The sequence below is a fragment of the Clinocottus analis genome, unplaced genomic scaffold (assembly GCF_023055335.1).
Source record: "Clinocottus analis isolate CAN_PGR_092001 unplaced genomic scaffold, fCliAna1.0.p SCAF_23, whole genome shotgun sequence".
Lineage (NCBI taxonomy): Eukaryota > Metazoa > Chordata > Actinopteri > Perciformes > Cottidae > Clinocottus > Clinocottus analis.
In genome coordinates, this window is record NW_027175965.1 from 7,197,295 (window position 1) to 7,213,678 (window position 16,384).

Sequence of the window (16,384 nt, forward strand, 5' to 3'; positions counted from 1 at the left end):
TTTTCCAGCAGCTTTCTCTTCTATCATTGTTGTCTGGGATGTGTTTTGTTATGGCAGCAACTGTAAATGTCAGCAGACATATTTCACCGTGGCAGGCCATAATATTATTTTTTTTTAAAAATTGTATCATAACAAATCCATGGCTGTTTTGAATATACATAGTTTAACAAGGCGCAGCAATGAGTAGTACACAATTACATAACAATTTGCACAATTATACAATATATCTTACACACATTATATTATTTAGTATTTTTGGTTGTAATTATTGTAAAAACTTAGCTTGTGGGAAAGGTAAGTAAGAGGGCAGTGACACAGAAGCTGGATAAATAAAAAAGTTTTATCCACTTTGTTGCTTTAGTCATACGTGCACCGTGTAAACTATTCCTGGGATTTTCTGATCATATACTTGTGACCATTAAAATAAGAAAAAAATAATTGTATTTGGAATGAGCAAACATAATAAGATCTGAAGAGAGCAAAGTCAAGAAAAAGGTTATGAAGTGCAGCAGCCAGACAGCAACGTGAGGTGCTTCTTAAGATGTATTCTTTCAGCCTTTTTCTAGCGGCATTAATAATGCAACCGCCTCAGATGTAAAGGTTTCTTTAAAAATAGTCACGTATTGTGGCTCCTTTCCACATTTATATCTTCTATTTTTCTCAATGTCACATTCCAGCTGAATGTTGATATTTTGGCCTGGATCCTGTGTTTTAAAAAACAATAGCTCATATTTTCACAACCCTTTCGTTGGCAAGCTGTCTCCATGACAGAATCAGGACACACAAACAGTCCTCGCCGGGCTGTTTGAGGTCAGCTGGAACTATCAGGTTTTTCAAGTTTGCTGTAATTTCATTGTTAATGCAAATGCTTGTTTTTCCACAACACTCAGACGTCACACGTTGGTGCTAAAACCACAGTGCTTAGAAAAAACAAAGTAGTGAAAGATTAATGGAGAGTAGATCAAATAAATTAAATGAAACTTTCTGCCTCCTCACCAGGAACTTTAATACAGATATTTTGTCATAACCCAGTGATTATAGACTTGACTGTAACATGTATGACCGTGGGTAGAAACAATATTAAACCCAATACAGCCCAGTGAATCAGTTTACTGTTAACTTTATGGATTTCTCTGACACGGTTGCCAAAACACACCAGCAGCAATCTTTAACTAGAACAAGTTCATTGTTTCCTCAAGGAAAGTTACAGGCAGGTAAGGTCATTTAAAAGGCATGTCCAATTTGATCTGAAACACAATTGTTTGTATTGGCGGTAAAATATTGCCACTACAATCTATCTATCTATCTATCTATCTATCTATCTATCTATCTATCTATCTATCTATCTATCTATCTATCATCTATCTATCTATCTATCTATCTATCTATCTATCTATCTATCTATCTATCTATCTATCTATCTATCATCTATCTATCTATCTATCCATCTATCTATCTATCTATCTATCTATCTATCTATCTATCTATCTATCTATCTATCTATCTATCTATCTATCTATCTATCTATCTATCTATGGGATTATGTGGTAATGAAATGTTTTGTCAGAAATACTTTTAAATCATTTCGTCAACAGTACAAAAACGCTAACCTATACATGTAAAGGTACGGGACATGTGAACATTTTTGGGACTCACGTGCTAACAAGAGGAAGTTAGCACACATTATAAAACACTTCCTGATCTTGGGCCCAGACAAATAGTACATGTTTTTTTATAATATTGAATGAATTGATGTCAAAGCTTTCTACAAGTAATGCAAACTATAGTAGTTCACTTGACGGAGCAGACGTCCCAAGCTGAGGCTTGTTTATGATGTGTCAGTTCAACTGTACAAAGCCAGTACTTTTAAACATACAGCAGCATTTTAGTCCATTCTCTTATGTGAGATAAACATCCATGACTCAGCTTCCTCAAGGCGAGGGGAAGTGGGACTTAATGAAACTTGTCTCGTTTCTGACTGATGCTTCCTTGTTGGGTTGCAGTTGGAGACATTATGTTCCTTTACAAACAAACACATACATGTATATAAATACACAGTCTGCCTGATGAACACACACATGCCGTCTGCCATTGGAAGACTTAGTGGGAAAAACTTGATTGCTCGAAATTTCGACTGTGATTATGGGAAAAGTTCCTTCGGTGGCATGAGGTCAGGGAGATGTTTTGAGAAAACAGTTGGATGGGAAAAGATAAAGTCTGCTTTCTCATAATATTCTAGTACACTTGTTCTGCATCGTGTGTTTGTGCATGAGGGGTCTGCCCACATGCAGGTGCTTGGCTTTCGTAAAAAAGGGAGAAAGAAACAAAATGCTCATCAACTATTTATTCCTCCCAACTCCATCTCCTGTTTCTCTAAGCTATTACTTTTATTTTTTTAACTGAAATCCCCTCTCACTTCATCCAACCATCCCATCGTCCTTTTACACTTTTATTATTCATGTCACAGCCCACTATTGCTGTTTGCAGTTTCTACCTGATATCCCACTGTTCTTTTGTCCATTGATTTCCACAGAGGCTTTATTTCACACACACATGCACGCCAGGCTAGAAAACAGAAAAAGACATGCAAAGGAGATGAAAAAAGTAATTTTTTACTTTAACATTAGCAATAAGGGATCGTCCATTGTGCATTGCGGACAGATTTGCACATAAACAACATTGTCCCATAATGAATTGGGACAAATTGGTACTTTTTCAAACGTAAAAGAGCATTTAGAGTTAACTGTCGGTCACAAGTAATGTCTCTCTTTCTCTCTTTCAATGTCTGATACGCTCATACACTCTGTGTTCTCGCATAGTCTGTTTTTATGGTCTGTGAAAAACAAAGCCTGACTGAACGCTTCATTATGTGATCAGCGTTAACAGCAGCTTTCAAGGGAGGAATGCGCAGGCCAAATGCTACCAGATTAAATAGAGTGACAGAGAGAGGTGACAGAGAGAAGCTTCTTTTTTCCTCGTCTGTCGTTTCCATTCTCACCCGACAACACAGTGAAGAACCATTTTCACTGATGTGCACTGTTTACGGATCTGAAATAGTTTCATCACTGCTATGTGACTGACGTCTGAGTGGGCGAGAGAGAGAGAGAGAGAGAGAGAGAGAGAGAGAAGATGAGACAGTAAAAGAATGAGGACAATTGTTTGTGCACACAAATGCTGGCGTTTGTGTGGGTCACCCATGTCTATACTGTCCAGTGTGTTTTTATGAGAGCGAGAGACCCAGAGTGGGAGACCGAGCTAAATGAAAGAATGGAGAGGGATTACAAAGGATATGTTGGTGCGTATGTGCACAACCAGTGAGCCTCATTGGCCAGATGAGTTGTGTTCCCTACAAAAGAGTGACTTTAGTGAGATGACAGGCAGTAAACCCAGGGATTAGGTCTGTTGGGCAACAGAGCATCGGGCCCCAGGGCGGGTTTCTGGTTGGTTTACTGGGGGGCTGGAGCCCATGTGTCATGTGGCTCATGTTTGGAAGACAGAGAGATTGATGTGTGTGTGTGTGTGTGCGTGTGTGCTACAGTCATACCTGTTCAATGAGCCAATAGGCAGCTATAGATAACCACCAACATAAGCAGAAACACACACTCTCATGGTGGAAAAGAAACAGCTGAGTGTTGTTCACCTATCCCACAAGCATGTGAAAAGGAGCGCACACTACAGGAACAAACTCACCTTTTCTGGAACTTTCTAGTCTGTTTCCCAGCCTGGGTCTTTCTTAGAACAATCAGGAGAAAGAGAGAGAGAGAGAGAAGTGAATAAAAGGTGATGTGACTATAGCTACTAGAGGCAGAGAGCAGTGCAGACTGGAGAAAGTTATTGATGTGACTGTATTTTTTCCTCGTCTCCTTCCTGTATTATCCCAAAACTGCTGAGAAAGAAAGTCTCATATGTGTTTGTAAAAGCTGGGTTGGGTTTTGTTGCGCAATGGAAAAGGAAGTTATGCAACTATAATATTGAGTCCATTAGATTCGTTGTTTTTGTGAAGTTTGGTAAGTCGTTTGGAGGAACGGCCTCAGGCCGGTGCATTCCTGTAAACCCGTCAAACAGAACATAAAGTAGTCGAGTTCTGTAGCATTTTTGCTGTATCTATGGAAAGTGCAGACACATAGTGTGTTCCACCAGTCAAAGAAGTCTGTAATATGACAATAATTGTGACAATCTATGGAGCTGGTGGAATGATAATATGAATTCCACACCTGAGACAACCCTTTTTTTTTTTTTGGATACAGCTGTTGCTTTGGGACAATGTTTGTGCCAGTGAAGGAATTTCCTATTCGTACAAACTGTTAAAGCTCAACCGTGTTAATTAGAAAGTAAATATATTATTTAGAGCAATTTCTCAGATTATATATATATATATATATATATATATATATATATATATATATATATATATATATATATATATATATATATATATATATATATATATATTATTCAAACTGTTAAGGGACAACAAATGCAAAGTGAAAACTGAATGTTCTATTTGAAATGGGTATGATCCAACTACTTAAACTGAATATCTTACTGTAATGGATGATTGATGTTGAATTAAGGAGTTACATCTTTGTCGTCAAAAGGTCATGAAGGCCCATGTCGATGTGAGCCGACTGAACCGGTTTGTTGCGCGGCAGCAGCTGCACGACCTTCTACTGAACGGCAACAACGCTCACCTCCCACAGCTGATAATAAATCTCTTCACTTTGACATTGCAGAATGTAATCTGGTGTTTTACCTTGAACACAAGCAATAGCACTGTGTGTGCGGGTGTGAGAGTGTGTGTGTGTGTGTTGGAGAGAAATATCCAGCTTGTGTGTGTTACACAGTCTACACGTGATACAGTTCCTTAAACGCTTCCTTCTCTTTTTCTGAGATGCCATCATCACTATCTCTCTCTTCTATTTCCAGGGTAGAGATGCATATTCACAGTATTTCAACACATCTACTTCTGCAGAATTTCTTCAGAGGAGGGAATCATATTGCTGGCTTGCACATATAGTAGAAAGATATGACACCATGGATACAATCAGTTGGAACTGATTGTTTTACCAATTTTTGTTATTGTTCACGTTTTTCTTCCTGTATGAACTTGTTATAGGAACCGGAACTGCACCTCAGATGTGATGAGTTTATGTTGAGAAATGCGTTGTGTAATCACCGGCTGCATTCATGCCGGATTTCATGCTCCATTTTCTTAAAGCTTTAGCCTCCCTTATTTGTTTGTTATGCAAAATTATAGTTCCACTTCGTTTGAATGTGCCTCGGTTTGGGAGGTTTGGATTCTTATTTGAATGTTTCCGTGTAACATCCGATCAACAACCTCCAGCAAAGACCTGGGGAAAATGGAAGACGCTTCACTTACAAATACCTTTACACAGCTGTGTGTTTTGAAAAAGACTGATGACTCTCTTCACCTTTCCTTTTTTTGTATTTTCCCCCTGATCATTTAGTTATATACAGATATACCTTCTTAAATCCCTGAATTAGCAGTAATATGATATATCAGTGGCGTACTAGCGCTCCCTAGTGCCCAAACTTGCTAACTGTTTGCACTTTACTATAACTGAGCAGTGAAGAAAGCATTCGCAGAGAAAACCAGCTATTGTGGACATTTTAGTGATTTATGATTCATGAGATACGGTCTTATTTGCGTTACAAACAATTATTAAATTGGACTAATTGAAACTAAAGTAATGCCTCACACATAATTTATAACGAGGTCATGCCATCAGATCCAAACAAAATGAATCTCACTCTTTAAATCTCCCTAACTCTCCTTTATTCTTGTTTCAGAACTAGTTGAAGCAAATAACATGAAATAAAAGATTGTGAAAAAGATGTATTGCACTAATAAAAGAGCCTTGCAAGTTGAATTCATTCATCATAACTGTAACACAACCATCATATGATATTTATCAGCATCTCTTTGGTGTTTAACATTTAAACAGATATTGATTGAAGTAAGATGCTACGTGACAAGCACTACTTCTTTTTCACAACATGAAAAGGTGTAAATGAAAACATTGGTCATGGATCATTTCCATGAGGCTGCTTTGGTCTCAGGTAGACATATTGTCCCAGCGGACATATTGACTTGATCTATGGCTCCGTTCCATCTGGCATTTATTATGCATAATATAGCTATAACAACCACACCATCAACAGATGCATTTTAAAGATTTATTAAAGAAAAACATGATTGATGTGCGATGCATAAACTATTGTCTCATCTGCTTTGCCAAATGCTTTGTGTAGAAGCTAAGACAGGGAATCCATATATATATATATATATATATATATATATATATATATATATATATATATATATATATATATATATATATATATATTGAGAGAGAGAGAGAGAGAGAGAGAGAGAGAGAGAGAGAGAGAGAGAGAGAGAGAGTAAATCTACTCAATTACTTTTGAAATACAAAATATGGGCAAAAAGTACACAGAAGCCTGACATCCATAAGTAATCCCATTAGATTGGGGTTAAATGAAGAACACTGGTTACTATATGTCTCATTTAAATGCCTTGATTAATAATGTTTTACTTTTTGGTCCATGTTTTGCCCTTTTCTTTATAAACCTTCAAAGTATCCCATAGTAAGACTTTTTAAGTACAAGTTTATTGTCATTTGCATACCAAATATAAATTCATAGATATATGTAGTTGGGGGCACTTACTTGTGAGGTCAATGAACAACCACCAGGTGGCAATACAGAGCTCAAAATCACCAAAGTGATGCTTTTTGATTGTCCTCCCAAACCAGCTTGTCTCCTGCAAGTTCAGCATTTCAAACCATTGCATCCTTTCTTTCTGTATTATTCACAATAGTTCAGCATGAATTCCCCGTCTAATAATTTGTATCTAATTGCAATCAAATTCCTTTTTGATTCTATGAAAAAAAAAACAACGAGACGTGCAACATGTGTCTTACTTGCATACAAATCCAACAGCAATACGCGTTTTGACTGTATCCTATTACTTTGTACGATGGGAAACATGACAGCGCCGCAGCTCTTGGTGCGCTCACGGTCCCTCGAAGTCACCGAAACATCTCGTCCAATCAGAGCGCAGCTACTCTGCACGGGTTAGCCCTGTGCCGTGGAGCCCTTCTGCCCAGCTGAGAGGGGGGTCTTTGTATGACAGAGCTGAACAAGGGCCCTGGACTCTGTAGACAACAGGACGACAGGCACTGCTGCAGCTGCTGAGCCCGCTGACGCGCCTGCTCACAGAGAAGTGAGAGGTTGACTCGTGCGCGCGGACACCGCAGAGGAAGAAGCCCACGAAAAGTCCGATTCCGTTTCCCCCCCCTCCCCGATTTTTTTTTTGTGTTGTTGGCTGTTGTACCCTTTGTAAGTTGTTCTGCATACGTTTCAGTCCATGTTTGAGAACCCGATGTCACTACCTTTACTTCGAGACTCACCCTGAGGTCCCCAACTGGCGAGAAGGAAACCTCCAAGAACTTTGCAGGAGAAGCATCTTGGATCTGAAATGGGCAGCAGATTGCTGTGGCTGTCCCTGGTGGTGTCGGTGTCGTTTTCCGCCGGCCAAGACCCGGGGCCCGGGGCCACAAAGGAGGACATCCCGGAGGGGGCATCCACCCTGGCATTCGTCTTTGATGTAACCGGTTCCATGTACGACGACCTGGTCCAAGTCATCGAGGGCGCGTCCAAGATTTTGGAAACTTCCCTCAATAGACCGAAGCAAACGTTGTACAACTTTGCCCTGGTCCCCTTCCACGATCCAGGTAATGTAATGGTGGAGCGTGTCTGGAGTGAAAGTCTCATCTGTCGTGGTAAAAAGAATTGCGCATGACATTTTTTTTTGCACACTTTTTGGGGATTATTTTGTGTTTACTCTCTGCTGTGACAACAAAAGCACACGGGGGGGGAAAAAAGTGAGAAATGTGATAGTTTGCTCACAATCCGCCCCAATGCTCCTCACACCTCCAGAGGAGGGACTCTGGGGGATTTTGTCTCCGCACACAGATGTTCAGCCTGGCGGTCACTATCATTAGCATTCCGCCGGGGTTAGTGTGTGGCTTTATGTTTGCAATGCAGCTCAATGATTATTATCACCCGAGGGTGCTCTCTCATTCTCAAACAGCTAATATTGCCCAGACAGTATATCATTGGGTTACTTAGCAGTAACCCTGGCTTGTAGGTCAGAGGCGCACTGCCATGAAAAAAAAGAGAAGTTACAAATGAGTTGTTAAATAATCATTATTAACAGTGTTAAATAATCTCCTGGGAAGTGTTATGGGAGTATGGCAATGTAGTGACTTACATTAGTTACATCTCTTTCCAAGTAAAATGTATATGTTCTATCATGACTATCTTACTTGAGGTTCATTTTTAAGTTTGAAAGTTTTGGTGATGGAGAGACTTTGTGTTCGCATATAATTACTCACATCAAGAGTGAGGAGAGGTCAAAAGCACCGTCAAAGGCTGCTGTGATGCCATGGCATGAGGGTGTGTGTGCTGATTTGGAGGTGAGACGTGTTCAACATCCTCCTCCAAAACAGGCTCCATCGACAAGAACAAAGGGTTCGAGTGTGCAAGATGGGCCTCATGAAGGTCAGAAATCAAAGTGTGTGTAACACTCAATAGATCCTTTTTTAAGCATTTTAGCTTCAATTCTTACCACAGACTCTCAATGTATTACTATTTGTATAATATCCTGCCAGCAGCTACAATTTAACATATGATCCTCCTCATTGTGTTTAAAATATACTCAGTTCAACTGAGAGAAAGTACGAGATGAATCGACAGAGGTGATCTGTGTGGTGAAGAGACAGATTCCTTTTCCAGATGTTTGCTCTCCTCTGCTACATTTCAGCATGTCACAAATTCTCATGAAACTCAATTCGTCAAAGATTCAGTGCCTAGAATAATAATTATATTCCAGGAAGAAACACGCTCAGTATACACAAAGTGTAACAAATGATGAATTAATTATTGTGTCTTTGAGAGGAGGGGGGGGGGGGGGGCACATGTTATATCATTAGCAGATGATAAGAGAGCTGTAATACATTGTATTTTGACAAAGCAACGGTTTTTAAAGAAGTCATTATACGACTCCCTTACAGTGAACTGAAGCTGCAACAGCGGGATCCAGAAAGTCCGTGTTGGCAACTCTTTGTCTTTGTGTTGGTCCCTCACCATCAAGTGACGTTGGTTGTTCTCTAAAATGTTTACAAGGACATCAGAACGTTTTCTCCAAAACCCCGGGGAGAAGAGGAATGATCAGGAGGGGTGGCTAAACATTCCCCCAAATGTTGTTCTGCCCTCTCTTCTTCTTCTTCTTCTTCTTCTTCTTCTTCTTCTTCTTCTTCTTCTTCTTCTTCTTCTTCTTCTCTGACAGTATCCCAGACCCGCTGAGAGAGAATCAGTTTTGTTTTCAGAACTTTTTATTTGGGGTTCGTTTCCGTCTGACACAGATCCACTTTCTCCGCTTTCCATCCGACCGAGTACGATAACGCAGCCCCTCCTGTTTGATTTGGCTCCTTTTAAATCGGAGGCTTCGGAGCTTCCCCTCTTATTTACACTGCAATCTGACACGGTAAACATCGGAGAGTGTGTTTGTGTGTCTGTGTTTCCCTCGGCCTCTGTGTGTGTGTGTGTGTGTGAAGCGAGAGTGTCAGGAGGATGCCTGGATATTGGGTTCAGGCTTGTGTGGGAAGATCAGTCAGGAAGCCTCCCCCTTTCTTTCATCCTGCAGGGGGAGAAAGAAAGAAAGAAAGAAAGAAAGAAAGAAGATACTTCACAAGTCATTTTGCAACAGCGCAGGGGTTGTGTATTCTGCACTCCAGTTTGAAAACACTAGCACGTTGGGAAAATATCATTTACTTCATGAGAGGATCCACAGGGAAATGCCTTCCTAGACGGTTAACAGCTGTACACATGAGCATCTCTCCTCTGTAGCTGCAGTCCAGAGAACGATGATCTGTCATTGAGGAATCCAGTCTTAAGGCCGAGGAGTCAAAGGTGTGTCGCGAGCAGACTCTCTGGACTCCTGGAACATTTGAAAAGTTTACAGCCAAATATTTCACTTTATTTCCACTACCACTACCAAGCCAGGAAGTGTGGCGTTTATCCAATAATTACTGTTAGTTTATGCAATTATCCGATTAACCAAATAAAAAGACTCTACGAGGTCAGTGGTGTGCTGTCGGGAGTAAAAAGAGTGTGTGCACGTGTCCACAGATTTGTTTCCACAGTCCTCTCAGATTCTACGTTCTTCATGACGTCCTTACCTACGTATGCTTGTCCTTGTAAACACTCATCTTGCTGTGAGAGGGTGTGTTTGTGTGTGTCAGTGTGTGTTTTTAATTAGCTGAGTTTGAGATGGGTCAGAACCCAGGGCCTTGGGTCGGGGACACTTTTTTTTTTGGAGCGTTAGCTGTGCACTCCAGCGTTACGGATTTAAAACGGAACAATGACTGTAAGGTTAACGCTCTGACTTTGTGCTTTAATTGGAGGTTGTGTGTATCGAGATCAGAAGTGGCGCATTTGAACCTTTTTCCATAGTGGTGAGCAAATGTCAGAAAGCAAAGGATATGTTAACATAAACTTAAATTAGTTCAGTAAAGCGTAAAGCTTTGGACCTCGCCAGGATGCGATCTCCCTCAATCACAGATTGTTGAACTATTTTATATATTATGAAACAACCTGAAAGCTAATGATAGAGCTCTGTTGGTTCGTAGAACCAGTTGTCTGACGTGTCAAAGGCAATAAACCACTCACATAGATCACTTTTGGACCTGTCGTTTCTGGAAGGCATTCGTAGTGTAACAACCGTTTGCACATAACACAAGTGATACAAGTATCTGTGTGGACTGTGAAGAATTATTAAGAAAGCTTGAGAGAGACGATCAAAAATCTGATTAATTATTAATCTTCACACACCTTGCCAATCACTGTATGAAGTGTAAGTGATTGACAATTTGGGAAAGTTGCAATAATTGTCAGATGAAGCTCCCCAATAACCTCATTAAAAAGGTTTGAGATGGTCGGACTAGCAGGCTTTGTTTGAAGCATATGGACCAGTTAAAAGTTAGCACTAGTAATTGTTGAAGTAATTGTTTCATTTAAAATCCAGTGTGTTGGAGAACAAAGCTAAAACTGAGTGATATCTGACTAACATCAGTTTGCTTGAACTTTAGACTTTAACATCCCCGTCTCTGGCTTAAGTTAAATTGGTGTCTAGTGTTTGTGTTTGAGCTGTGAGTTCTGCCGCTCTGCAGAGAGTCGATGGCCTGTCTTGCCATCCTCTTTCAGCCGGTGAACTTTAGTTAGAAGGAGATGGACCAAACTGGGCGTGGAATGATGAGAGGAGATGACGGGATTGCTTCAACCTCCTCTGCATGATCAAAGGCATCTCCGAGCTTCCTTTCTTAATGGTCATTGTCCTTTTCCACCATCTCCTTTTTCTCTTTGTTTCCCTCTTTCCTGAGCAGCAGTTTTTTGTTGTTGTCTGGACCGCCCCGCCTGTGTGAGATTACAAGGAGCTTGCGTTTAGCTGGACCAAGTCAATAACGATGCTATTAGGCAGGAATGCCGAAAGAAAGAGGTGGAGGTTTTTTGAAGAGTTAGATGAAGAGAGAGGAGTGTGTGGCATACAACAATGTGCGTTTCATGTTTTGACTCTATTTAACTTTGTAATCGGTGCTCTTAGGTTATCTCTCTTTGATCTTGGCAGTCAGCACATACCTCAGGGCTGCATCGGACACTTTAGACTTTGTCCATTTTGTTCCCTGTGACAGCTTTAGAGATTCCAAGGTGTTAAGAAAAGATTTGAGGTAGTTGCTCTTTTGAGGCAGTCATTTACATGAATCACCTATGTGTTAAACGTCTCTGTTACTTTGTACTCTTTACTGTGTTGGTTTGGTTTCCCTGCCGGCTTTGGATTTGTTTTTCATACTCGGTTGAGTTCTGAGCCTCATCCTGAGGTTGCTGAGCTCTGGTTGGGACCTTCAGGGCTCTTTGACATCACTGTCTGGGCTCTCATCAATATCTTCGTGACCTTTTATTACTTGTTTTTTGTTTGAGTTCCAGCATCTCTCGGGTAACTGTCTGAGTGCGGAGGCGTGAATGTTGGACGGGCTGCAGTGCAAAAGTGGAGAAACAGATTGAAAACTTTAGATGAGACAAAGCCGTTGGGGTGAAGACATTATGATTCATCGCTGGAAGGGAATTGAGACTTAAAGGAAAAAGAAATGAAGAATAGGAAGAGTTTATGCAATAAAACTAAACATTTGTTCAGACTGAGGAAGTTGGTTTTGTGCCAAGAAGCGGATGCATTGTTGCATTCCCCCGTTGGATTGTGGATTACGGTTTTAAAGCCTTGAGTTCGGCAATTTGGCCGTTGCATCTTGTATTTTGTATTTTTGCAACTAGTAAATGTGAGTGACTATATGTAGACTGCGGATGTGTGACACTAGTAGAAACACTTACATATACGACTCTGGTAGCGACCTTTCAATCACATGGTAGCCACGCCCCCAAACAGACTCTGCTTTTAGCATCTATTTTACTCTAATTGGGACCCTAATTAACTAAATACTCTGGGTGGGAATCACTAGAGGTCCCACGATTCGATTTTATCACGATACGTGAGTCCCGATTCGATACTATCGCGATACTGCGATATATTAAATATTGCGATTTATCTTTTTTTTTCCACCGCAAATTGTCTCCGAAGGAAAACTTTGTCAACATATTGCAGCAAAATGAAAGAGCCGAAAAAGCAATGAATTTTATTATTCGAGGACCAAAAGGTTTATAATTTATTCAATAAAAGATTGATACAATATTGCCATGCAAAATATCGCGATACTATGCTGTAGCGATTTTTTCCTCACCCCCATTTAATACATATCATGCTCTATTGAAGAAGATTCAAACCTATAAACCCACTGAGACCATTACACAATAAATCAAGTCAAAAGTAAGGACGTTTTCTCATAGACTTTTATACAATCAGATTTCTAATTAGGACAAGGGGATTCGCCCCGTAGTGGCCATTTTGAAAATAGTTCAACTTAAAGGCACTTTAACATCTCATATCTGCAATATGTCACTATCAGGATAGTTGCTGTGTCAGCCAGGTAAATATATGAAGGTATAATGATTACTTCCAGATTGTCTCACGAAGGCAGTTTATTGTGTCACAAACACACGTTTTTCTGCATGTCTAAGATGTGTTTCCCATGTTCTGGGGCAGACATGTTTACCTGACCTATCCTTAACTCTCACCATGTGTGTCCGCAGCATAAAGCAGCCTGTCACTCCTGAACAACCCGAGGCCAGTCAGGTGATTTTGATAACAGCTGCTTGCCTTTGTTGGTGGGGAACACCTTCTAATGCTGCTCTGACAGTGTTTTTCTGTCCACGGCTCAAGTGGCTCAAGGCTTGAGTCACATAACACGTCAAATATAATTATGAACAACACACTGATCCATCTTTATGCTCCTACAAAGACAATGTGTGTCTCAAACCAGCCTTTCAAAATCACTAACCCTGGAATCCATGTGGATAGTTTCCAGCTGCTGAATGCCAGCTATACCGGCTGCAGACATGCGTACACTATGTTACATATTAGTATTTGCCACTCAGCATTTTTCTGTGCTTTATTACTAATAATAACAAGCAACAACCTTAGCACTTACTGTTGGTCCTTTAACGACGGCTTTCCTCGAATCACCAGTTTTATAGTCAATTTAGACTACAGATCGAAGTCTAGACATTATTATTAAGGAAGTATTTTTCGAAGGAACTTTTTAAGGCAGATTCATTTAATTTTTATTGTTTTACGTCATACTTTCAAGGTCTGGTGGACTCATTTGGAACCGCGTAAGATTTACGTCCGTAGACCTGCTGCCAGAGTTTAACACTCCCCATGGTTTGGTATGGCATGCCCTCATTGTCTTTACTGTCTAAGCTGTTTATGTACATTTTAGTTGAAACATATGTAAGGTTTCAGCAGCTTGGCTGGTGTGCTCAGAGTGACATTTACTCTCTAACCATTAATGCACAAGTGATGTGGTTCTTCCCATAGAAACAGATGGAGGACACTTTTGAGTTATTCTGTCTTTAACACATGCAGACGTTCATGTGAGCTGGATGATGATCCAACACAATCTTCAAGACAGAAGCAGGAGTCGAGCCCCGCACTTGTTTTTGTGGCTACATTCATTGAAAGGTTTTGGTTAAACTCATTTGAATACATTAAATAGATTGAATAAAGCCACGTGCATATTAACAGGGCATGAAATGAAAATGTACTACACAGCATTGTCTACTGACTCTATGGAGCTTTTAACATGGAGCTTTTTCTTTTTACTGTTTTATTAAACAGCTAAACTCCCCATACGCTACCTTCTCAGCTGGACAGGGCAGGCAAACTACGGCTGCTGAACATAATGAAGCATTTATCTCTAAAGAACATGATATCCCTCCACCCGTATTTAGTCAAGACCATAAAAGCGGTTAAAGGAGTGTGAATATTGGACGTGTATGTCACTGTGAGAGACACGACTCCTAATGAATACTGCATCTACTGTAAATGTAAATAGTTAAGTGGTTGCTAGCACGTTCACCAATTATTCTTAGGTTAATTAAGTTCTGTCTACTGGGCCAGCTCTATTACGCTGAAAAAGACCAAGCAGGCCTTGACAACCTTGTAAAGATTTAATGATCCTATTAATCCCAGGACTTTAGGTTTACAGCCATATATGCGCAGGATATTCTCAGTGACAGTGTGTACTAGATGAGCTCATGGTTCGCTGTGAAAGAAGACTTGCTCAAGGTGTTCTCAGTCGGTCTCTGTGATCGAAAACATTGTGTTTTGTGCATGAAATGCTTGATGCATTTAGCCTTCCTACAGTTTTTGCAGGTGTTTTCTTTTTCTTTCCTTCTTGTCTCTTGCAGACGAACTTGAAGCGTTTACTGAAGGGCTGCATGTGTCGGCACCGCGGGAAAGGACTTAAAGATAGACGCAAGGGAAAGCAGAAGAGATGACACAACCAGGCAATAGAAGGTTGACTGACATGCAGGCCTGTGCGGTTTTAATTGAGGCAAATGTGTCTGTCCCCGACAAGTGTTTTGGGAATCTGAATTACAGCCTGCAAGGCTGAAGGTCACGCTGTCAGTGCCCTCTGCCCCTGCCTCTGAGGGATATGCATTGTGGGAAGTAATGTATCATGAAGACCACCAGTGTTTTCTATGCGAGCTTTCTCTGTTCCAAAAGTCCCTGACCTCAACATACAGCCCTTAAAACAACACAAAATAGGTAAATCTTTGTTAATTATCTTCAAATATAGGATAATTCTGCCTGAAACCTGAGTTTTTTTTTTAATAAACCACAGCACGTGATGAGCTCACTGAAAACTGCCAAACAAAACACAACAATAATTACCTTTTCCATATGACAATTCATAATTAATTTAAATAAATGTTATTTTAGCAACATGACTAGGCAGGTGTGAGTGCAGTCTTGTAGCACACTACTTGGAAGTCACTGCCTGTGTGTGTGTGTGTGTGTGTGTGTGTGTGGTCGGCAGTGCTCATCGGCTCAGCACGCACAATTAGAATTTCCTCAGTAAAACAAAAGAGGCACACAAAACAGAAAACACCACCCAGTCACTTTTGAGCATGCAGGAATTACAGGACCGCTCGTAAAATACTTAGTCATGAGCTTTACAGTTTTGCGGTTGTTCTATTGCGTTTGAGATTCATTTTAAAGCCTTGCACTTGATTTTTATGGCAAATTAATACAATTAAAAGGTCACACTTAATTGTTGAAGCATTTTTTTTTTTCTGAGAGTGAGTCATAGAGTCAGCATCAGTCAAGTCGCTGAGTTTTGGCGTGGATTTCTAGGATGGAGACCATATGTAGCTACGCCTGTGGGTTCTGGTTGCGCTGCAGCCCGTCTTTGCCTTTCCAGTGAGAGGCATTGAGAGGCTCAACACAAGCTGAAGCCTCTCTAAGCCCCAGCATTGTCTTTCTCATCCTCTTCTCCAGCCCTCCCGCTCGCCTTTGACATGTTGTCCGGGCAATAAAATGAGCATCTGTCTGACCTATTTGCTGTGATGCATTGTGGGTAAGGAAGATTGCACAACACAACCAGTGAGGTGGGGACCCGAAGATCTTATTTAAGTGATGCAAAGGTGTCCCTCCGCCCAGAAATCAGGTAAGAGATCAGGTTAGACAAGGATTGAGGATTGTGTCAAACCCAAGTAGTCTCAAAATATACCATGTTTGTAATTCATAAACTTGGATTTAAAGATGTCAAAGAGAACAATAGCGGACCTGGCATGTTTTAAAACATTATGACGCGACTGGAGTGTGTATGGC

At 40.5% G+C, this 16,384-nt stretch overlaps 1 protein-coding gene across 1 annotated transcript in view; it reads left to right on the plus strand.

The window, feature by feature from the left end:
- The first annotated feature begins 7,430 nt into the window (after positions 1–7,430).
- The window catches only part of hmcn1 (hemicentin 1), a 72,102-nt gene continuing 63,148 nt past the window's right edge, over positions 7,431–16,384 (plus strand). The window contains exon 1 of the mRNA XM_068589770.1: positions 7,431–7,775. Coding sequence (XP_068445871.1) covers positions 7,520–7,775 — 256 coding nt within the window. The 5' untranslated portion in view covers positions 7,431–7,519. The remainder of the gene's footprint in view (positions 7,776–16,384) is intronic.